Here is a 25656-nt window from a genome sequence, read left to right on the forward strand (position 1 = left end):
CTGTTTCCTCCAAGCTAACCCTAGCCCAAGCATTCAGGGCCCTTCTCATAAGGGGATTCACAAGCTCTCTGTAAAAGCTAGCATTTATTGCCTGTCTTTGTATCTTATAGGCAAAAGACAAACATCTCCCAAGACAACCCAAAGACAGGCTCTCAGCCGCCTGCCTTGGCCTAGCAAATAGTATGTCCTAGTTCTAGCAACCCAAAGCTAAGAAGCTAAACTCGGTGATTTGAGACTAGGTATTGTTCTATGCTGCTCTGCGAGATAGTCTTCATTTTCACTCCCATCCTTCCAGCCCAATTTCCTTAGTGGTTCCTTCTATGCTTATTATTAACTGTGCAGAGTTAGGATTTTTATCACATCCTCAAAAATTTGCCATCGGGCTGCTACTGCCTGGTGTATCCACAGTTTACCGGGGAACCCAGACTTCCCCTTCTTTTTCATGAGCCCTCGGCCTCCTATGAATACTTCTCAGCTGCTTTCCTCATCAATGGGCTTTATAGATCAGTCAGCCAGCTTGCACCGGGCAGGGTCCAGGACTGTGTGCTCACATCTCTATCTAGTTGGAAACCTCTAATCAGAATTTGCAGCCACATATTTCCTCTTCTTTCTCACTTTCTTTTATGTAGCCTAATAGTCAACATTGCCTGTAAGTTTGCAGGAAGAAAACAAATATCAAGAAACAAAGTTGCTAATGATCAAAAATGCAAATTAAATGCAGATTAAAATGAGATGAAATTTTTTGCAAAACTTTTTTGGTTAAAATTAAACAAGACTCCAGCAGTCAGAGAAATGCAAATCAAAACCACCGTAAGATACCATCTCACTCCAGTAAGATTGGCAGCCATTATGAAGTCAAACAACAACAAGTGCTGGTGAGGATGTGGGGAAAAGGGTACTCTTGTACATTGCTGGTGGGACTGCAAATTGGTGCGGCCAATTTGGAAAGCAGTATGGAGATTCCTGGGAAAGCTGGGAATGGAACCACCATTTGACCCAGCTATTGCCCTTCTCGGACTATTCCCTGAAGACCTTAAAAGAACGTACTACAGGGATACTGCCACATCGATGTTCATAGCAGCACAATTCACAATAGCTAGACTGTGGAACCAACCCAGATGCCCTTCAATAGATGAATGGATTAAAAAAAATGTGGCATTTATACACCATGGAGTATTACACAGCACTAAAAAATGACAAAATCATGGAATTTGCAGGGAAATGGATGGCACTAGAGCAGATTATGCTTAGTGAAGCTAGCCAATCCCTAAAAAACAAATACCAAATGTCTTCTTTGATATAATGAACAGGGAGGAAGAGCAGGAAGAAAAGATTAACATTAAACAGAGACATGAGGTGGGAGGGAAAGGGAGAGAAAAGGGAAATTGCATGGAAATGGAGGGAGACCCTCATTGTTATACAAAATTACACATAAGAGGTTGTGAGGGGAATGGGAAAATAAACAAGGAGAGAAATGAATTACAGTAGATGGGGTAGAGGGAGAAGATGGGGGGGGGGGATAGTAGAGGATAGGAAAGGTAGCAGAATACAACAGTTACTAATAGGGCATTATGTAAAAATGTGGATGTGTAACCGATGTGATTCTGCAATCTGTATTTGGGGTAAAAATGGGAGTTCATAACCCACTTGAATCTAATGTATGAAATATGATATGTCAAGAGCTTTGTAATGTTTTGAACAACCAATAAAAAAATAATAAAAATAATTAAAAATAAAATTAAACAAAATGACACCCTTTGTTAGCTAGGGCATGGATGAGCTCTTGTATGGTCACTAGGATGGTAGAGCAGACAGGACCAGTAAGTGAGTGGATGACAGAGAAGCCTGTTCCTGAGGCCTACAGAAAATCCCACAAAAGATTTTTAGCCTAATTCCCCCTTTCTGGCAGTCCAGAAAAGCATGTGTACAAACTCTTAATAGGTCTGCTTTTTGGCCCATCAATTTTACATCTAGAAATCAGTCCTTAAAGAAACCTGTACAAAGATGTATATACAAAGATGTTTATCTCATCACTTGTAATAGGAATTGGGTTATGGTACATTCATTTAATGGACTCTAATACAATTATATGTTAATAAAGACACATGTGCACACACATGCACATATATACACGGAGAGATTACTTGTTTGTAAGCATATATATATGATATGTACATGTGTGTTTTTATTACAAAAATGAGATCATACTATAATATTGTTTTATAAAACTAACAATATAGCTCAAATACTATATATATACACACACAACATATATATATATATATATGTGTGTGTGTGTGTGTGTGTGTGTGTGTGTGTGGGTGCGCGTGTGTGTGTGTGTATGATTTTCTTCACTGTTTTTGCTGTAACCAAAACCTGACAAGAACAAGAGGAGAAAAACTTTATTTTGGCTTGTGGTTTCAGAAGTTGAGTCAGTCCATGGTCGGCTGACTCCTTCCCTCTTGGCCCAAGGTGAGGCAGGACATGATGGCAGAAGGCGTGGCAGAGGAAAGCAGCTGGGGACATAGCCAGAAGCAGAAAGCAGAGAAAGAGCTCTGCTCACCAGGCACAAAATAGAAACCCCAAAGACACACCCCAGTGACCTGCGTCTTCCAGTCACATGCCACCTGCCCACACTTACCACCCAGTTAGTCCATATCAGAAGATTGATGCACTGATTAGGTCATAGCTCTCGTGATTTAATCATTTCACCTCTGAACACTCTCGCATTGTTCCACCCATGAGCTTTTGGGGGACAACTTATATCCAAACCATAACACTGTTGTTCTCTCACTATTGCTGTTATATAAAAGGTCTTTCTGGGATGTCTGGAGACAAGGAAAGGACTTGTGTCTTTCCCCCAGTGGGGAAAGGTATCCCTCTTTTCTCTGAGATATTGACATCTGAACCAAGATAGAGAACAGGGCCATAAAGGAAATATCTACCCCCTGCCTTGGGCTCATTTTTGGTGAGTTAGAGGTATATTAACCAGTACCTGATTTAATAACAGACAGTTTAGGTAGAAGTAACCATGGCTGATAAAACTCAAGAGTTCATGCCAATAATGAAATTCCTCACAGTTCAAATAATCATGGGGCCTGTGAGGTATTTGCTAAAAACACAGAGAAAGACCCTGATTTTTCTTATTAGCCACCCTTTGTGTCAAATGGCTGACTTCCCCAAAGTGTGTTCCTTCATTCTTTATTGTCACCAGCCAAAGAGCAAGAGTGGAAACAGGCTGCTTGTCGTTTCAGTTAGTATGACTTATTTCTCAGAAACATCTTCTCAAGTGGCTTCTGGTGAACACGTCACACGAGAGAAACCCAGGCAGCTGGTGAGGCACCTTGGGGCCATTCATGCCAAACCCTGTAAACACAGGACATGAGTTACTCTTTGTGGTCCCGCCTGGGTGACCTTGTCCTGCTCATGGCTTTTTTGTGCTCCTCTCCAGGTGCTAAGTAGAACTTTCTTCCTTGGAAAAGCTCAACCTCCAAAGCATCTCATTTCTTCTCCAAGTTAAGAAAGCAAACATTACACAATATTTGTTTTGTAAAGATTTGAGTTTTCTTTCTTCCTTTCTTTCTTTTTTTCAGTGCTGTGAAATGAACGAAGGGCCTTGTGCATGCGAAGCAAGTACTCTACCAGCTGAGCTCTATCCCCAGCCCAATGTTTGAGTTTGGTACCTGTATTTGAGCTTTCTCAGTGTTCATTTCTTGAGAAATACTTTATGACTTAAACTCATTTTCATGACTATTCCTTGCAAATAATGTCTCAGTTTGTAATAAATTAGCATGTAGGACTAGTTTGGCTGCCAATCCTCTGCTAGAGTAGAGCAGATTATCTGCTCAGTCCCTAAGTACCTGCAATCATCCTTTTACAATGCTGAGGCTTCCTGCTGCAATTGCACAATCTCAGAAGTGTATCAATCATATATTCATTGCTTTAGCTATTTTTATTCCTGTGTGCTACTGCTTAGATCTGTACAAGGCAGGGGATTTAAAAGATCTGATTTGAATCAGAAAATGCTTAGCCAACAACTTCTGCAAAACTGCCCCTAAAAAAGGCTGATTCCTCAGGCCACAACATAGGCATTAAACAAAATGAGGAACTTGGTGCTTGGCAAGGTGGGGGTTATAAAGGTGAATTGCCGAGTATTTCTGGCTCCAGAGAGTGTCAGTCTTGTATGGGAAACAAGTACATGAATATCTAGAATAAAAGGTTTAAATTATACCTATCACAAGAGAAGTGCTGAGGTAATTGGAAAGAATAGGAACGACTTCTAGCAGACCCATGAATCCAGACAAGATTTAGAAAAGATTTAGACAGAGAGAACATTTCAGATAGAGGAATCAATAGAAGCAGAGCTGCATGTCTGCTTCCCTTATTTTAAAGATACATAAACAGATCCAGAAAAGTGATGTGACTCGCAGAGATTTCTACCAAGTTGGATGCTTGCCTGAGAAAATCAGTCTTCACAAATTCTGGCCCCCTAAGGGCTCTAAACAGTTTTATAGCTCTCTGAATTATTAGCTTCAAAATCAATAGAAAATGTAGTGCATTATTAGTATGGAAACATTTAGATGCTGTAGTCATTGCCTGAAGTACTTTTTATTCTTTCAGAAAAGAACAGTAGCACTGGGCCTCACTTCAAGTTTATTACTAGCGAATGACTCATTAATAGCGGTTATCGAGGCCCTCCTGTGTGCCTGAGCCCTGCACGCCCCAGCAGTGAGCACCCACAGGTCAGCTCAAAACTAGAAGTCCTGAAAGATTTTTGGCTCAGTTTATGGTGACCAGATTTAGCAAATAAAAATTCAGGATATCAACCGGGCACAGTGGTGCACTCCTGTAATCCCAGAGGCTCTGGAGGCTGAGGCAGGAGGATCATGAGTTCAAAGCCAACCTCAGCAACAGTGATGTGTTAAGCAACTCATTGAGACCCTGTCTCTAATAAAATACAAAATAGGGCCATGGATGTGTCCCATTGGTCGAGTGCCCCTGAGATCCATCCCCAAGTACCAAATCTAAAGGGGGGGGGCAGGATATTCACTTAAATTTGAATTCCATAAAACCTTCTCTCTCTCTCTCTCTCTCTCTCTCTCTCTCTCTCTCTCTCTCCATATATATATATATATATAGTGTGTGTGTGTGTATATACACACATAGCATACATACACATATATATGAAGGGATTTCTATATGTATATATAAATGAAATAGTTGCAACCCTACTTCAGCTTTGTTTTTTATGACTTGAGATTTATTTTATTTGCATAATTTTATGAGTATCTTTGCCTTAAAAACAGTTAAGAAGCAGGCATGGAATCATATACCTGTGATCCAAGCTGTTCAGGAGACTGAAGCAGGACAATCCGAAACTCAAGGCCAACCTGGGCAACATAGTGAGACGTCAGAAAAAAATAATTAATATTTATGATCACACTTTTTCTTTTTTATTTATTCTTTTTAGACATATATGACAATAGAGTATATTTTGACATATTATACCTACATGTAGTATAACTTCCCATTCTTGTTATATATGATGAACACCTTTTTCTTACAATTCAACATCCTCAAAGATTTTTAAGAACAAAAATTCAGAAGAAATAAAGGTAAATGGACTTGGATGTATTTTATTCATATTTACACACCAAACACCTGGATAGTGATAAGCAACAGTAAATGCTCTCCAAGTAAATGTAAAATGAATGAGATAGCACATTCTTAATCTTATATTCCCTGCCTTCTTAAGAGACTCCCTTCATGCAATGGCAAATTTAAGCTCCACATGTAGTTTTTTTTTTTTTTTTTTCCCCTAAAATGTCTCAGTGGTAGAGAATTGAGAAATATCTTGCCTCATGATCAGTGATTTACCAGTAAATTCACACCACCTGAAGAGGAGAGGCCTATATAATCAATCTTTTTTAAGAAAAAAAAATTGATGGATTATCTGCTAATGTGGTTCTGAATTCACATCTCTTGGCATTGAGGGATTCTTCCCAGTTAATAATGACTGATAAACAGCAACAATCTGAACTTTTGTGGATTAAACATCCCAAAGGTCATTAATGGTTAATGTGCACCTCTCTCTTTCTCTCTCTCATCTTATAAGAAATCAAATCTCTGAAATCATTCATGAGATATAATTCACCACAGATGAAGTTTCTCCACTTCGGTACAGAGTGTTTTTGGTCTTGACACTACATTTTGAAGATATTAAAACCCAAACTAAAAGCATAGTCTACAGCTTGTATTAATTATCCTTGGGTAGTTTGTGGAAGCATTTGAGTTCCTAAGAAATAGTTACCTAATATGATTAAAAAGGCCTGTCTTCATCTCAGGGCTGCTTTTGTACTTTAATGATTATTTTATTCTCTAAAAGTTTAAGAGCTTTAAGTCCTAACAGGACAAATGAATAAATATCAAAGGCAGATAATAAAATAAAAAAGGATGAGGCGTGAATGGCAATTCCATCTATTGGGTTATGGTTGACACATTGGCTTCTTTTGGCCTGGACAGCTCTCTCATCAGAAGTACTGGCTTCTAAATTAGAAAGTCTTGAGTGTGAAAACATGAACACACTGTTTCATTCTTCCAGTTGTTTAATGCTTTCTCAATGTTACTGCTCTTTGCTCGTTGAGTTTTGTAAGCTCCAGGAAATTCTTTAAAAGAAGGAATGAGACTCTTCATCACATCCAAGAACACTTGCATTTCTCTCTTGTTTTCCCTAATAACTTTTCACAGGAAACGTTTGCATACACGTGGAGCTGGATGTTTTTTAAGACTTCCTGAAACAAACGTTTGTTCTAATCACAGTTTATATGGTTACGCCACTTAAAGAAAGCCCACAGTGTGAAAATGTGCACTTGTGGAAATAATAAATTACATCAATGCTTAACACCTGGTTCCTGATAGCCTGCACGAAGAATGGATAAACAAATGCAGAAATAGCCACTAACCACTGTGAGCAGAACCATAAAATCAGTAATTAGACGATATCAACAGATCAAACCCATCTGGAAGCAGCTGAAGGAATAGCTTTGGGTTTTTACTGGGGACTTTATTTCAAGAACCGACAGCAAATAAGGTGGATCTCTCTCCCAAAGCACTGGGCTTGGGGAACTGGACATGAATAGTTACACATTCAGACTCACAATGTTATCTACTGAGTTTGTTAAATTTCCTTTGAATTGTAAGGTATATGTATATGTGTGTATGTGTGTGTATATGCATATATATATATATTACTTTACGATTTTTGTTCCCCGTGCAACAGTGATAGAAAAACTAAAAAAGGATAGATCTGTGATTCTCTATTATCTGCTTGTGACCCTTCAGAATTTTTAATGAGTACATATAAGTATATATTTTAATAAAGATGCACTCAGACTTTATTTGCTATTTTCAAGCTGTGTTTTTTTCATTTAATTGTGACATCTTTCCATATCAACATATATGTATATCTCCAGCAGGAGTTCTGTAGAGTCCACACATAGACTTTGGGGGATTTGTGGAACCCCTCCACCCAAAAATTATGTCTAAATTTTTGTAGAGTGTATATATATATGTGTGTATTTTTCTGGAAAATTGTCTTGGGACTTTTATCGGGTGTACTTTGAACTTTATTGATGGATCTATTGAGAGATTACAATATCGTACCATTCAGTAGCATGATAAGATTCCTGGTGTGTTCTTCTATGTTCCCTCTCTAAATATGTACTTTTCTTTGTATAGATCCTGTATAATTGTTTTAACAATTTATTGGTAATTTTCTTTAAATATTTAATGTATTGTTTTAAATATCCCTTATTATTTTATTGCATCTTAGGATACTACTTTACCTTGTAAACCCATCTTCAATATAATATAGAACTCAACGATAATGGGTGATTCAATTTATATCAATTTGCTTTAGATTCAATATTACATGAACGTGTTTCTAAACAGCTATGTACCATTTTCCTTTTGACAGGATAAAATAACTTGTTATGAAATGGAAACATACCTACAAGGATTGACTTTGCATATTTACATAATAAAATCTTTTTTAATCCATCATTTAAAACGTTAACAATTTATACACACACACACAGCATTTTTGTGTAGTAAATCAAGACTGTTATTTTAACATTTTTGCTAAAAAAAAATCAGTTGAGAAATATTTATTGCTAAACTTTAATGTTGACTACAAATTGAATTTCATATAAAACAGAAAGAAAAAGAGTTCAGAAATATAGAGCAAAGGGTACATAAAGTTTTCACTACTCCTTCAAGTTAATGAACTATCAGGAAAGTCTATGAACCCAGAGAACGTTAACCATGGAGCTCTATAGCTTGGTAGAGTCAGCCCATTTTTTAAATTTCCCAATAACCTTTCCTACAGGTCACCCTGGTTTTTGTCCCCTGAGGTCCTTTCTCTCCTTTCCCCTCCTCCCTGTCCTGTCCTGCCTCCTCTCTGCCCTGCTTCCTGCGCTCTGGCCAGAGGAGCTCTCTGGTGGCCCTTCTTCATTCTCAGTGTCTTTCTTTCCCTGTCCTTTCTCCAGGCTTCTCTGCAGCACCCTCTTCTTGGCTGTCTGTGAAACGTGGCTTCTCTTTCACAGACCTTCCTGCCCTGCCAGAATGAGTGGAGGCCTTTTCTACCTTGTTTCTGCTGCCTGACACGGCTCTCTTCCCAGGAGTGACTCTTCTTGCACATTTTCCAGCCACTAGCTACCCTGCTGACTCGCTGGGTGCCCCCCCTACCACACCACCATTCACTTTCTAATACGTCGACTTCCCATTTCTTATGGATTTGTGGAGACTCATGTACTCAGGTTTACTTAGTGGCTGCCCATGGCAAACAACGGGTTCAAAAAATACTTGTAGAATTTAAAGAGGGAATTATTAATAGCTGTTGATTGATTGATTGATATTCTTTTTTTAGCCTTAAGCATGGCAAAAATCATCTTTATACAGGAATTCATTCATTCATTACTTTTATTCTTCCTAAATCTGCAAAGCAGCTCTAAGTGAGGGTAAATAAGCTCACGGTTGGGCTTCAGAGAAGTCAGGGCCTGGGGTGGGGTGGTCACCTGGGGACTGCTTGGACCTGAGGCTTCCTGAAGCTGAGCCAAGGCAGGCTGGGCAGAGGCAGAGGGACAGAGATAGCAGATGACCTCTGGAGGGCCAAAGCACAAGCACAGCCTCAGGTGGCAGGGTCCATGCCTCCTTGATCACCAGCAGCACTTGGAAGGGGCTCTCACACTCTTCAGGTGAAACTGGCACATCTGTTTGCCGAGTCCCTTTGAAATGGGACTTGTGGGGATCTGGAGAACCAGGAGGGTACCTCCAGCCAAGCATCTGCCAATGTCCTAATGAATCCCAGATAGATACTTAGCTGCACCCATACCTTGAGCTGGTTTGGTTCTTTTTCCCATTACTGTGGCTCCTCAGTTAGTTTTGCCCACAGTCTCCCAGTTGTACATCCAGTTGTACATCCAGACCCCAACTCGCTTCTACTGCATGCTGTTTTGGTTTGGCTTTGTTGTGTTTTCCATCAGCCCAATGCCTCCTACCACATTGGTAACATAAATCTGCTGTTTCCAGCAGACAGGGTATCAACATATCAGCCTTGGCCTCCTACAAGAAGCAATAGCAACTTGATGGTGTTAGTGTTAGTGAGCTTTTCACTGCTGTATCCCAAGACAAGAACAAGAAAATAAACAGAAGAGGAAACGTTTATTTTGGCTCATGATTTCCAAGATCTAGTCCATGGTCTGTTGACTCCATTGCTCTGGGCCCAAGATAAGGCAGAACACCATGGCGAAAGGATGTGCTCTTATGGAGGTGAAAAGGTGTGGCAAAGGAGCACTGCTCCACCTATGTCAAACAGGAGGCAGAGAAAGAGAGGGGCAGGGGCTGCAGCGAAGAAGAACTCGTCCAGGGCACACCCCAGTGACCCACCTCCTCCAGCCACGTTCCACCTGCCTACAGTTACCACCCAGTTACTGATAAGGTTATAGCTCTTACAATCTAATCATTTCTCCTCTGACTATTTCTGCACTAGTACAGGAGTTTGGAGGCGGGGGACACCTCAATCTGAACCATAACACTTTTCTCCTGCTGACTCAGGAGGCTTGGAACAGCCATGCCTGTGGCCCAGCCTCCACCATCTCACCCACCCTTCGTTCTCTGAGACAGGTCAGCTATTTTCATCTTATTTACATTTGTTCTAAGCCACTGAACCTTTTTGTGTCTACTGAAATTAAAATGTTTGATCATATAAGATACATACACCTCTAAGTAAATCAAATATATAAAATCTGGATTGACAAAAGTAAAATTAATTTTTATAACTTTCAAAAACCTTCATCCCTCCATTTATAAAGAGCTTATAAAATATGTCTTTAAAGTCATCTTAGTTTATATTAAATTATTTCAAGATAGTTTTTAAAAATTCCATAAATGGAATTACATGACCATGAATTCAAATTCCTATAAAAAGGTCATGTCTTCATCATTGAAGAGGTAAACCAGTCCAGATTTTCATTTTGATTTTTTACATTTGCTCTTTCAAAACACTAAAAGTGTCAAGAAGTTGAGCATCTGTGCATTTGGGGTGCCATGGAACAGTGCTCTTGTGGAAGTGAAGGAAATACACCATACTAAGAAAAATCTCGAAGGAAAACTCAGCATAGAAATTTCTTCTGCTTCTCCAAAACCATGAACTTTCTGACCCCCTACTATTATTAAAAAACAGCTCATTCCAGCAAAGTGGCTGACACTGAGCTCAGTTCCTTGCACATGAAGGTTCATGTTTTTCCCTTACTGGTTAGGGCAAGGAGAGCATACAATATATATAATACTTATCACAAACCAGAGACTTTTAAAAGGAAAAACTCTTGAAGTAACTACTTTTAAGTCAATTGGGAATGATTCCTTCAGCAGAATCTAAGGAAAAACAAACATGAAACTATTGACCCCCAAAAAATATGTGTGTAGTTTCCTTTGGTCAGTTCTATTGGCCCTCGGTTTTTCATGTCCTGTGGATTGTAGTTAATCATAATTGTGAATTTATTGTTGTTATTTGAACTTCCCTTTCATAAATTATATGTTATTCCAACTCTGTATGTTGTAAAAGGTCACCTCCCGTAAGAGAATCCTATCTGTCTGAAAAATTAAAATAGGTCCCGTCTTCCTTTCCCACCCCACCATCGAATATCAAGCACCCCCGTCATTACAGCTTATTGAAATCTCTTCTTTGAAATGGCAGACCCAAAGTTTATTTGTTGTCTCATCAACCTTGTTGTCTGTGTCTTTACTTACTATAAAAAGAGTCTGCATGAAGCTTTGAGTTGAAAATACAAAGGTAGTGTGCCAGGCATTATAGCAAGTGGAGACAGTTTTCTGAGTTGAGAGAATCTTTGTGGTATGAAGGGAAAGAATGGAAATTGCTGATTCAAAAAGCCTGTTTTCAAATCTCAGCAGTTCGGTTTCCTATCTTCGTAACAATATGCAAGTTTCTTAGCTTTTCTGAGCTTTCCTATCCTCACTTATGAAACAGGGATAATAGTTTATAGGCTTATGGTGCAGATGAATAATAAAACACCTGAGAAAGTGCCCGGCTTTTTACATGGATGTTCAATGAAAATAATAATATAATAATTGGGAGAAGGCAGTTATCAAGAGAACCAGCTATGAGAGTCCCTTTAGGGTTTCCCCCCACACACACACACTTAGATAAGTGGAAAATTGACAGTCACATAGATCTTAACAAGGCTATGGACCAGCATGGGTAAAGTTGCTAGTACAGTGCCCAGGACATAGGTGACCATCAAGAGATGTTAGTTCCTCTTTAACATTTCAGTTTACTTCTTTGGTTCCCAGGGCTGAAAAGATGTGCATATCTTCTTGTGTATACATTTCAATTGCCTTGTTGTTTCTTAAACATTAATGTGCATACAGATTGTGGGGACACATCAGGAAGGGTAGATTCTGATTCAGCTGGTATGGGATGGGGCTGACCATCCACATTTCTAAAAGGCTCCCAGAGGGTGATAGTTAATAGGTACAGCTGGATAGAAGAAGTAGCTTCTAATATTCTGTAACACGGTAGGAAAATTGTGGTTAACAATTAATTGAATATTCCAAAATGACTAGTAGAGAGGATTTTGAATGCTCCTAATACAAAGAAACAATAAATGTCTCAGGTGGCAGCTATGCCAATTACCTTGTGTATGTGTTAAAATGTCACACTGTACCCCATAAATATGTACCACTTCTATGTGTCAATTTAAAATAGAAATATATTAAAAATAAAAATAAAAAGCTCCCAGCTTATGCGTCTGAGGTTGATCCACTGTTCTCATTTAAACTAGCAAGGCGTTAAGAGGCCAGGCAATACCCTCTCTTTGTTCCTTGTGTTATTTTACTTCATCAACCTAAGACTTTAGACATGGCATTATTTCACAAATTTAACAAAGTTTTGACTCAGCACAGTTGGTGAGTTAAATTCATCCAACACAACACGTAAGCCACAGTCTGATATCACCAGGATCAATTATTTCCATTGTATAACTATTCCTCCAATTTTATATCTAGTTATAGTCCTAGAAGTGAGTAGTTATTGAACTTCCCTTCGATGTCCAGTTCTTTTCCGGATTTTGCTCAAGTACTATGTAACAAGGGTTCCTCGGCACTACCTAACCCTGTGGGAGACGACCTATCCCGGTGAAGCCAGCTTCAATGGCAAAATGCGTGGTAAAATTCAGGCAGATTTTAGCACTTTTTGGTCTAATAAATGTCAGCTAGGTTCTTAAGTCAGATGCCTTCCTAGATCTTTGTAATGAGCTATCTACACCCTTTCCCCAAATCAGTGGTAAGACAAAGACGTTAGGAATCATCGGCTCTGGGACCTCGGGCCTTTCCAAGGATCTGTCACAGAGCAGCCCTGCCTCACCACCTGGAGAGTTCTCCATTCACTTTGCTCTTTCCAGTTCAGTGTCAGAGGATAAGGTCTCAGTGCTTCGTGCTGCCTGGCCTTGTTAGTAATAAAGCTCTGAAATAACACTGTGCTGCTGGACGCTCCCGTTGTCTCTGTTCCCTGAGGACAGAGCCATGCTCCCTCTGGCTTCCCCGAAGGACACGCCCATGTTGTGCCAGTGCTAGGCCTAGCCAGGGTTTCCACCCCCAGTTCAGGTTTGCTCTTCTTCCTAACGCTCTGTTAACTCCCCAATTTCCCACAACCAGCACCATAGAGACGTGTTTCTAGAAGCTCATGCTGAAAAGAACATGTCCATAAAACATTTTTACAAAAGTTATTTGAGAATATCTTAATCACCCTCAATGTACAAATGATGGATTTATTTTAATAAACATAATTACAAAAATACTGCAGAAGAGTGAGCTTTTCTTCAGGGAGATGATAAATGTTCTTGAGCCAAAGGCAGCCAGCCAAAAGCTTCAGATCCACCCCCACCTCCCTTCCTTCTTTCATTCCTTCCTTTGTTTCTTTTTGTCTCTTATCTTCTTTTTTTGTGTTAAAGAGTACTTGCAGAATCCCTGCAAGGGATTCATTGCTAACCTATCCATATATATATCATGAGCATTTTTTAACATCCATGAGCATACCACCACACCACCGTTTAAAACAACTATTTAACTATGTACATAACTATGTCATCATTTATTTTCCTAATCTCCTAATGTGGCAAATTCCAATTCTTTTCCAACTGTTTTTGCTGTTATAAGTCATGCTGGTCCCCTAGCCTTGTTAAGATCTATGTGACTGTCACTCAGTTATTTCCTGTTAGTTCATCTACCTGCTTCCCTCCTCAAAGACTAGGGGTGAGTTTTCCATTTTAGAAGTACACTGTCCAGTGTGATATTTAAATACATTTATTAACTTTGCTATAGTATGATAAGGACTGTGCTTCAAAACTTGGATTCTACTAGGGTCAGCCTACCTGAGTTTGAGTACCAGCTCTGCTGTTTGCTTCTTTGCTTGCTGTGTGACCTTGGGCAAGATATTTAACTTCAGATTGCACTACAAATTCATTGCTTATGATATGGGGGCAATTAATAGTACTTCTCTCATAGGATTGTTTTAAGGACTGAGGACATGATATATGCAAATAGCATAAAAGAATATCTAACTAATGGTGGAAGCCAACTCTAAGAAGCTTGTGTTGTCTTTTCACTCATGCTGTCAAATCTAAATTTCCATGGGAAAATGTCTGCAGTCAGACCTTCATTTTTTTTTTGTAAGAATAGAGAGCAGAAAGAGGGGAGTAGTGGTAAAACACATACTAGGAAATGTTGGCAATCATAATTATGTGGCTGGGTATCGATATTTATAATACAATGGGGTTCTGAATGAGGCCACAAGCTACCCAAGATCCCTCATTAGCAGTTTGGTGGAGACAGGAATGTCACCCAACACATAACACCTAACACCCTGCCTGCCCTCAGCCAACTCATGTGCCCGGACACCCTTGGATGCTCTGTAATATTTCTTGTCCATATGGATTAGAACTGAATGATCTACGTTTATTTTTACCTTTCCTCAAGGGTTCTTTTCTCCTCCTTCTTTTCTCCTAGTGAAAAATAGAAAGTCTCCTGTTGATTTGGACTCCTCCTAAAGAACAGACTTCACTATAGACCCTTGGCCTCCTTGGAGAGTCTTTTCTGTAAACAATCCCCTGTCCAGCAGGGTTCTGGCAGCTGGAAACCCCTCAGCGGGAGCAGGGACTAGGTATAAACTTGGGAACTATTTTGGGAGATAAGAAAATGAGAGAATTTGAGGTCATTCATTTAGTCTTAACTACTGATAGGGTAAGTACATCAGAAACATCTGAATTAAGCATTTTTCTGCATTTTAATTAGTAGAACAAGTCTCTTCTTGATAAGAAAATAAGTTCAACAATAAATCAAATGTATGAAGGAAAGTGCAGGCATTTTTTTCTTATCTAAAGAGGCTCTGTGTTCCTAAGAGCTGAGAACAAAACTGCACATCCAAAGGCCTGATTTTCAGTCTTAGTCATTTATCAGACTAAGTCCTTAGAACAAGTAAAGAAATCTAGTTATTTAGTCAGGCAGGAGGCAGTTCTTACCCATTTCCTTGGCTCATGGTCTTGGTCCTCCTTGTATCCTATACTGTCACTATGTGAGATGGGCACGTCGATGGAGATGCCAAGCCCAGTGAGCCTGAAGGATCTGCCAGTGGCTGCTCAAATCAGAGGAAGCCTCGTCTCTCACAATGCTTTCCTGTGAACAATCCCCCTTCAGCCCTCTGTCAGAGACTGTTGGCTAGAATATATACTTCATGATCAACTATAGAGAAGTTCTCAGCAAAAGAAACAATCAATGAGGTGAAGAGAGAGCCTACATTTTGGGAGCAAATTTTTGCCACACACATGTCAGAGCACAAATCTCCAGGATATATAAAAAAACTCAAAAAACTTAACACCAAAAAACTCAAACAACCCAATCAGTAAATGAGCTAAGGAACAGACACTTCTCAGAAGAAGATATACAATCAACAAATATATGAAAAAAAATGTTCAACATCTCTAGCAATTAGAGAAATGCAAATCAAAACTACTCTAAGATTTCAACTCACTCTAGTCAGAATGGCAGTAATCAAGAATACAAACAAAAATAAGTGTTGGTGAGGATGTGGGGAAAAAGGCACTCTCATATATTGCTGGTGGGACTGCAAATTGGTGCAACCAATCTGGAAAGAAGTATGGAGATTCCTTAGAAAACTTGGAATGGAACCACCATTTGACCCAGCTATCTCACTCCTTGGACTATACCCAAAGGACTTAAAATCAGCATACTGTAGTGACGCAGCCACTTCGATGTTTATAACTGCACAATTCCCAGTAGCTAAACAATGGAAGCATCCAAGATGCCCTTCAGTAGATGAATGGATAAAGAAAAACTGTGGTATATATACACAATGCAATATTACTCAGCACTAAAAGAGAATAAAATTATGGCATTTGCAGGTAAATGGATGGAGTTGGAGAATATCGTGCTAAGTAAAGTAAGCCAATCCCCAAAAACCCGGGGCTGAATATTTTCTTTGATAAGTGGATGCTGATCCTAATGAGGGGTTGGAGCATGGGAGGAATGGAGGAACTTTGGACCAAGGGGAGGGAGGGAAGAGGGGGGGTGTGGGGGTAGGAAAGATGGTGGAATGAGACGAACATCATTACCCGAGGTACACGTATGTCTGCACATGTGGTGCAACTCCACATTGTGTACAACCAGAGAAATGAAAAGTTGTATTCCATTTGCGTACAATGAATTAAAATGCATTCTGCTGTCATGTATAACTAATTAGAACAAATTAAAAAATTAAAAAGAAAGAGCAAGAAGGAAGAACTGATTAACTATTGCTGACCGCTTAATCTCATCTGCTAGAAATTTTGTGGACACTGGAAACCACGAAGTGCTTTCACTCCACAGAAATCTAGAAATCATGGCAATTTCCAAAAATTTCAGAATTTATGCTAAGGACTTAGGGAAAGTCCAAGTCGATAAACAGTACTATCTTTTGAAGATTCATTCAATGGCGATTGTAGATCCATGCCTCCTCATGAGTTTCAAAGAAGATGGCAACTGGGAACACGTTACCTCTGTGCCAGTCATGATAGTAGCAGTGCAGTCACAGTCCAGGGTATTACAGAGCCATTGAAAATAACACACTTCCACTGCATGTGTACTGATGTGGAAGATTACCTGTGATTATCTTTTGATGAATAAGGCTGGCATGGTGGTGTACACCTGTAATCCCAGATACTCCAGAGGCTGAGGCAGAGGGATGGCAAGTTCAAAGCCACCTGAACAACTTAGTGAAATCCTATGTTAAAATAAAATAAAATAGAGCTGGGGATGTACCTCAGTGGAGAACACTTGCCTAGCAACAAGGAGGCTCTGGGTTTAACCTCCAGTACCACAAAAAAAGAAAAAGAATGGTGCAGAACATTATTCAGAGTGTGATCTCATTTTTGTGAAAGCAAAGATAATCCACAAATGAATATATTAGATATAGGTATCTGCTTCATTGAAAACTATCATATATTTCAGTTATTAACAGTGAACCTCAGGAATTAAGTGTAAATAAGGCAAATGGGAAGGGTGGCAAGGGAGTGGGAGTTTTTACCTTTTCATCACTCACAGCTGTATTTCTAATTTTGATCAAACCATAGAGAAGGCCGATGATATGGGGCCGCTGATGATAAACATGTGTTTTAGTAATACTTGACATACAAAAATTTTTAATCATTGTGTCAGAAATGAATTAGCTGTGTTCTATAAAGAAACATATCAAACATCAAATAGTGCCCCTCCACTGAAGCATCTCCTTAAGAATGACAATGTGAATCATCTTACAGTTGCAAATGTCAGCTGTCCCATGTTGCAGACTACAGAAAGAGATAAAAAGGACATCCAAGGGTACTCTGTGATAAAAATCATTACATCTTGAGAGGACTGATAGGAACAGTGGAAGGAAGGTGTGTTCAGTTTTTAAAGAGGCTGGAAGTCTGCAAATATTTTCGTAGCAATGCTAGAAAAATACGCTGCAGTGGCGTTAGGATACGTAGCATCTTAGATATTGATGGCCCTCCTAAAACCCTCCTTACCAAGAATTCTAACTCAATATAAAATGGAATGATTTTCATGTGTGAAATGCATTAGCTAATTAACATATTTGTATTGAGAATCTAAAACCTGGGGGAGGGAAAAACAAAGATGAATCGGAGCCAAGAATTGCCTCATGATACTTTTAAAGGAGGCGGGGTGCGGGTGGGAGGCCAGGTGCATATACAGACTCTGGAACTCAACTGGGACACACGATGCTACAAACTAAAGTGGGACTTCCAAATAGAGTGGTGGGAGGGTCTCTCCAAAGGGGCGTATTTTGCTTTCTGTTTTGTCTTAGAATAGGAAAAATATGAAACTCATTGTAAGCAAAGAGGAAAGAGTCCACACAGAGAGATGATTAACAGGTGAGGAAGAGAAAACAGGTAATCAGTCAAGGAAGCTCTAGAAGAAGCAGGAAGAGCCCAGGCAAGAGGTTAGGCTTAAGAAGGAGGAAGGATATTATCCAAATTAAATAAAAGAAGGAACAGGGCCTGGGTGTGAGGCAGAACAACCTGAGGTGAAGGAGAAGGAAACTGAGGTATCTGCTTGAACCAGCCTAACTTTCTCCTTCTGGTGAGAAGCTGCTTTATTGATGGAGAGTGAAAACGTAGTGGTAGATGGGCTGGGGAGGTGGCTCAAGCGGTAGTGCGCTCGCCTGGCATGTGTGCGGCCCGGGTTCGATCCTCAGCACCACATACAAACAAAGATGTTGTGTCTGCCAAAAACTAAAAAAAATAAATAAATATTAAAATTCTCTCTCTCTTTAAAAAAAAAAAAGTAGTGGTAGATTTACAAGTTATGGAAAGATCTAGAATAGCCACTGTGAAGACCAAAAATTAACCAGGAATGATGAAAAGGACTGTGAAGCATCACTGAGATGTCAAGGTGGGGAGGGGGCTGCATAGCATGAATTTTTAATGAAACCAATTTTTTTTTAAAAAAAAAATAATTTTTCAACATTTTCTCTAGCACTATGACAGCTGGACACAGGAGCAGAGAAATTCAGTTTGACTAGAATAGAGGGATTGTAGAAATCAAATCATTCCTGAAAACTGCCTGTGAACGTTCATTGGAAATGAGCCAAGTGATTGCATCGTTATAGATTTCACTTTATCACTATGTTTTTCCCCTTTAATTTTTATAGTTCATTTTCTGTGAAAATGTGGGAGTAATATCCTGGGCTTCAAATATGAACCAAGTATGGCCATGAAAATTTCTAAAGCTTCTAGTTCAAACTTGCTTCTCATGCATTATGTATTTTTAGGCTGGAAAAACTAATAACATCCTTTTTGGAAGACCAGGATCCACAGAGTAGACTAGAGGTTGGCGCTGATATGCGTAAAATTCATCACTGTTTTCATCATTTAAAGGTAAGTTTAAATGTTTCCTTCAATAGAAACCATTTCCTGCCATGCTCCAACTGCAATAAAAAAAAAAAAAACTTTTCTGGTTGACCAAGCCTTGAAAAGTTAGGACCCAGCTTCACAGAAAATGGTGTGATCTTTGAACCAATGCTGTGGTCACCACCCACTTTCTCCTGAGATCAGATCTTACTTGCCAATAAATAAGCTCAAACCATGGACTTCAAATTCTTTTGCCAGGAATCTCTACCTCTACACAGAATAGTTCTGTGTTCCAAAAACCAATTTTAAAATAATATCAAGTGAGTCATGTATTGTATTTTTTATTTATCCTTATAATTCACTTTCCTCTGCCTTGGGTTTTACCTTTCCTGATGAGGAGATGGGGTTTTCATTACATGTTCCTTCTACCTTAGTTGTATTTTTTCATACCTCGGTAAGATAGCGAACATGTCTGTGAGTCTGCTATGGGCCAGGATTGGAAAGGCAATGTTGAACGAGTCATGGAGAAGACAGATAAGGGCTATAATAAAAGTATGAACTGAGCGCTATTGTGTTACATAGAAAGGGAAGCGAGTCCAAGAGGAGATAATGTTTGAGGAAGAATTTCCCAATTTAGGAAAGGAGAGATAAAGATGGGGGAGAAGGGAATGTGGAAGGCAGGTGGGGTTGGGGGACAAGCAAGTGAGAAAAGCGACTGTGAATTCAAGGAGTCAGGAGAAGGCAGGCTTATGTTCAGGGAATTGTTAAAGGGAAAAGAGTCAAACAAGAAAATTTGGAATGGCGATATAGGGGCAAAACTGTTCTTTCAACTTACAGAAACTATTGAATGACAAGAAGATCCTCAGGAACAGTACAGTCTCCTCTGAAATCAAAGAGCCAGACTGCCAAGAACCAGTGAAAGAGGAAGAATATAAAAAGCTACGAGACCTTCTAAAGCAGAGGGATAATGAAATCAGTATCCTTCCTGAAGCCATGAAACTCTCTGCTCCTGGCTTGAAAGGGGGGTGAGAACAGGTGACTCCCCACTGCCACATCACTCAGGGGCCCACCCTTCCTCCCAATCAATCACCTCGTCCCTTTCCATTGAGAAGTAAAATGTCCCTTTAGCAAACACAGTGCAGTCACTAGTGAAAAAGAGTAGCTACAAAAGAAAACGTTTGACCTTACTTTTAGCCTGATATAGTTTCTCTACAGAGAACATTTCAGTTTATAGAAAAGTATGAGCTTTTTTATGGCATCTCTCAACATTAGATTTGTGAAAATATAATTTTTGACTACTCTGTGGTGCTCTTTCTGGTTCAGTCCTGAGCCAGTAAGTTAGCTGGTTATCTTTAGCTAGCTGACCGGACACCGGGCTGACCACAGCCTCACCATGGCCCAGAGTTTGTGGCTGGTATGTGGGTGAAACTCAAATCATGGCTGAAAAAATGGTAAATGGTATTTAGCTTATGAAGAGCAGAGATTGATTTAAATGTAACCTTTTATTTAAAAGGAGATCTACTACTTTGGGTTCTACTTACAAATGTTTCCAAATTTGGAAGTGAGAATAGATGAGTGTTCAAGACAGAATTCTTATTGGCTCCAGGAGGCAGCATATATGGGGTCCTGAGAGTGGTGGCATTCCCTGGGACATGAGCTGCTCCTAGTTGCAGACTAGGTGGTTACTTCTAAAGAGCCCCTGGTGGGGGGTTAGACCTCAGGACTCCCTGAGATTTCTTCAGTATTCCTTCTTGTTAAAAGACTTGACATTTTCATGACATTTGCAGCATTTAAACACACACAGGAAATAATTTTGGTCAATTCATTATAAGCAGATATTTTTTGCTCATTTTTAAAATTTTCTAAAGATACTTTAGCTTCAACTATTGTCCAAAATGCATAAAAATAATCTATGTAAAGAAAATCCAGAAATAAAGAGGTAAAAACAAACCAAATACAAAGTAAGTCTGCTGCCTGATTAACTTCAGTCTTTAATTTTAGTTGAGCATTAGCAGACCCCTTATGTCAGATTCAAGTAAATTTTAGCTGCTTTATTATTCAGCAAGTAACAGTAGGTTCAACTGTGAATTACACCCCCACACGAGCCCTTGTCTGTGAGTGCTGCCCACAAATGTTGTCACCCTTGCATTCCTTTCCCTCTCTCTTACCCCATCCATCTCCAGGGATGGTCTCAGCCTGGACCTCAGTCCTGGCCTCAGCCCCAGTCTGAGCTCTGCTTCTTTTCCTGGCCCTGAACCTAGTCCAGGATCTTCTCTCCTAAATACTCCTACCAACTTCTTAATCCGCTTCATGACTTATGAAGGTCTGTGCCTATAGGAGGGATGAAATGAGATATGACAGAGAGGGAACGGGCCAGGCTTGTTCATATACATTTATTTTTAAAAGAGAATGAGAGAGAAAGAGAGACATACATCATCTCCCTTCTTCACTGTGGTAAATCTGGGTACCACTATTCACATGGGGCTACACTAGATTCTTTACTGAATAATTCAGAGTTTCCGCCATCTGAGTCTCATATTCAAAATGATGGTGTGTATGCTGTCAGAGTGGACAGAATACTGATCTTGAATCCATACTTGGATTGAAATCCTAGCTCTTCTTTTATTAGCTGTATGACTACTTGATGAAGCTGTTTCCTATCCTTCAGGAGCAGGAGCGTAAGACCTGCCCTGTCAATCTCACTGTGCTGAGAAAAACCAGAATGTGCCTAGGCATTCTAGAGCATCCCATAATGGAAGCTGTGCTGAGGTAAACAGTAAGTAAAATCAGAAGAAGGAAAAACAACAGCTAAGGTTTAATCATCTCAAAACTTACGTTCATCAAAGGCTGAAAATCAATAAAGGCTCTTGATGCATCACAGTTACTCAGTCGGGTTTGGAGGATGTTTTCTTATCTGTCTTTGTAGACCCAGAAGGCTCAGATTGTGACAGGTGTGAGAAAGACACTATTTCCCATGGGAGTAGGTGGGGGTAGATTATACTGGAGATCAACAAAAGATAGTAGTGCTGTCAAAGTGACCACCAACAACATGAATGTCCATAGTGGGAGTTACAAGGTTCCATTTCAGTGACATCATCCGTTTGAACAAACCCCAGACACACCTTCACAAAGTATAAAACAAGGTGGTACTGAATCACAGCTCAGCCAAAGAGGGGAATCTTCCCAGATAAAAGACCTATATACTCAGAGATATATGCACAGCTTCACTGCCTAGTACAAGTAAAGTAAAGTATTCACTTTACTTTTTATTAACTCTTTCATAAAAAATCTAAGACATCTGGTTTAAACTAAGAACATTTTGAAAAACTTTGAGTTTGCTAATTTTTCATCTCGTGGTGTCATGGTAGAAGACTAATAGCCTCCTTATTGTCCACAACTGTGTAGTCGGAATTTGGAAAGTTAAAATCTTCCTTTAGTCAGTTTTTACCATATGTTCAAGAGCAAGTGGTTTGGGGACTATTAACTGCATTTGGATCATTTGTATTTTGATCATTATAATCTAGGATGAGTCATTTATTCCTTAAGTCAAATTTCAGATATTTTAGTCAACATGTTAAAAAAGGAAAAGAAGAAAACTCAGGATGCTCTCCACTTCTCTAGTGTGGATAGAGGTGAAATCAGACTCATCCAGAGCTCACCCTTCCCACCTGGAAACCCAGAAGGTCAGAGGACATCACTATTCTCAGCCTCGACACAGTCCCAGGATTGCAGCATGCTCGGGAACAGATCCAGTTTGCTCCACAAAAAATCAGGTCAGTTGATTAAATGTCTAGTGTTTTTCATGGCCTATACTGGGTTTCAGTGTAGTTGTAAATGTGCAAGGACAAAGACACTAACAATGTATTTTTCTAACAAATCTTTTTTTATTGATTTTTAAAAAAAAATAAATGACAGCGGAATGCATTACAATTCTTATTAAACACATACAGCAAAATTTTTCATATTTCTGGTTGTATATAAAGCATGTTGACACCAATTCGTGTCTTCACACATGTACTTTGGATAATGATGTCTATCACATTCCACCATCCTTGCTAATCCCCTGCCCCCACCCTTAATCTCTTAAATACTAGTTTCCCAAATTAATTTCCCCAAATCTCTTAAATACTAGTTTCCCAAATTAATTTCCCCAAATCTCTTAAATACTAGTTTCCCAAATTAATGACTGAACTGAGAAAAACAAAGTATGAATTTTCATAGCATTCAAAGGTAGAACTGGAAAGGTCTAGGGTAGAAAAGTGAACTTTAGAGACAGGAAAGAAAAACCTTCCTCTGCCCTTAAGAAGGAACAAGGAAGATCAAATGTCACATTAATAACAAGATGATGTCATGTTTATTACTAAATCCAAATGAGCTATTTACATCAAAACATTTTTAAAGTAAAAAAAATTAAAGTATTTAAGTTTTATCACAACCTTAAAGAGCAATAAATTAGCAAAATGATTGGACCAACTCAGAAGCATCTTCCCCTTTTTTAGCTTTTGGTACTGCTAGTACAGAACCTTCCAGAAGCCCAGGTCTGTTTGTGTATGTTTCCCCTTGTTAGACCAGCATGGCATGATGTAGTCATGTGACTGGTGCCTTGTCCAGGATATGGAGGAATCAGAAGTGTGGTGTGTACTGGGGAAAAAAATGGTGAAATTTTACCTTTTTGGCAACATGTTAACATTTTCTGTGCAAACATTTGTTGGAATGTACTACCTGATATGTGTGGCTTCCTCGAGGATCTAGCCTGGGAACCACCAGAGTGTGGTGTTCATTAAGAAGCATGTGCTTTAATTAATAAAGACAACTTGGAGAAGTGTGGAGATATATTTTGTGATATCACATTCCTGTAGCTCTTAATTCCAAATCTCCCTGCATTGAATAGTTCTTCAACAACACAGTACAATGAATTCCAATCCAGGAAAACAAAGATACCATTTATCATGATGGCAGCAAAAATGAAAATCACTGATTCCTTTCTGTGACTGTTTTCTATTCAGCTTTGCTCTATTTATTATAGATAGCAGCTGGGTGGGGAAAAGGGGGGAGCCATCTGCATTGGTGAACTCTTACCCATCCATTTACTCATTCCTCTTTAATTCAACATATTATCGAGCACATACTTTGTCCTAGGCACAATGTTAATTATTATTACAGCCAAAGCTTACATAGGCCTTATATACCAGGTACTATGTTAAATCCTCTGCTTGAATTATTTACCCACATATTACAGATGAGAACATACATAGACAAACACAAGCTCTGACCTCAGAGTGACACAGGAAGAGTCACTGACACAGGAAGAGTCACTCAACAATTGATTACAGAATTATATTTCTGTATTAGCAGGGAGCACATGCCAGGGACCTTACCTGCAGTGAAGACTAGAAAGATCCAAAAGGGGAGTGAGGGTAAATGTGTGAGTGGAAGGAATCTTGGAAGGAAAAGGAACCAGTTGCGTGAACAGCTTTGAAGTCCTTTGTAATGAAAAGGAACATTTTAGGAATCCAAAAAGCCAGATATGGTTGGCATCTGAGGGATGAGTGAGAGCCTGGGGAGGCAAATTGATTGACATGTGCTGAGCAGATCAACACAAAGACCACATGACCATAAGGGACCATTGTAGTAGCTTAGGCTAAAGGATAGGGATGATGAGAGAGGTGAGGTAGCAGAAGCATTTAGGAAGTCGAGTGGACAGAGCTTTGTTGCTCACAGGATGTGGAGGGTGAGGGTGAGGATTGGCCCCCAGGTCACACAGTAGCTGGTGAGACTTGTCACAGCAGTAAGGAATAGTGAGTGCCTCCCGTGGTTCTCTGACAGTCAGCATTGTTGGCCATTGAGAACATGGCATGGGCACCTCTGCTGTGGGAACCCAGAAAAAATAGGACCCCAAAATGTGATGCTCTGCCATGCTGCATACTTTGAACTGAAGGCCATCAGAAGGGCCTCAGAAGCAAACTCTCTATCCACCCTTCTCCTAATCTTCTTTCTCCTACTCTTTTTTCTCCCCTAATACAGGCCACAAAAACTAGAACCCCTCTCCCCTAAAGCCAGCCACAAAATCTAGAAATACTATCTCCCCGCCCTGCACCTTTTTTGGCCATAAAGAAATTCTCTGACCTACCCTGTCTGATAGTGTATCATAAGACCCTCATTCCAAAAGGTCCTTCCCTGTCCTGGGAGGAAGAAATGACACACAGAAGAGTCCAAGGAGAAGCCAAACAGATAGGCTTTGCTGAATTGCCCCCATTCATTTTATTACATTAGATCATAACATTTTCCCAATCACTTTTCTAAATGGTGTCGTTAAACCTAAGCATAAAAATAGAGTTTTCCCCCAGGTCTTTGGTTCCATCTGAAGGCTGCCATATTATATAACATTTGATTAAATAAGTCTGCTTTGCTTTTCTCTTGTTGATTAGTCTTTTGTCACAGGGGTGTTCCTTATGATGAGTAAGGAAAGGTATCGGACCTTCTTGCCCCTGCTTTGCTGAAATTAAAGGTCATGGTCAGTACCCCATGGCTCATGATGGAAGGAACTCTGTTTCCTGGCCTTTTCAAAACACTTACTCCATTGTGCCTGTGCAGAAATGGCCTCAGACATCTCTGCCCAACCCTTGTTGTGAGCCAGACCTTTTCAATTTCGATTTCTTCTCATCCACACCATCCCTTT

General features: G+C 39.6%; 1 protein-coding gene across 1 annotated transcript in view; it reads left to right on the plus strand.

Moving 5' to 3' along the window:
- Positions 1 to 25656, plus strand: part of Kif6 (kinesin family member 6) — a 380879-nt gene that overhangs the window by 178272 nt on the left and 176951 nt on the right. Inside the window, 3 exon segments of the mRNA XM_027943549.2 lie at positions 18899 to 19004; positions 19815 to 19953; positions 22535 to 22750. Coding sequence (XP_027799350.2) covers positions 18899 to 19004; positions 19815 to 19953; positions 22535 to 22750 — 461 coding nt within the window.

This window comes from Marmota flaviventris, chromosome 6 (assembly GCF_047511675.1).
Source record: "Marmota flaviventris isolate mMarFla1 chromosome 6, mMarFla1.hap1, whole genome shotgun sequence".
Classification (NCBI taxonomy): domain Eukaryota; kingdom Metazoa; phylum Chordata; class Mammalia; order Rodentia; family Sciuridae; genus Marmota; species Marmota flaviventris.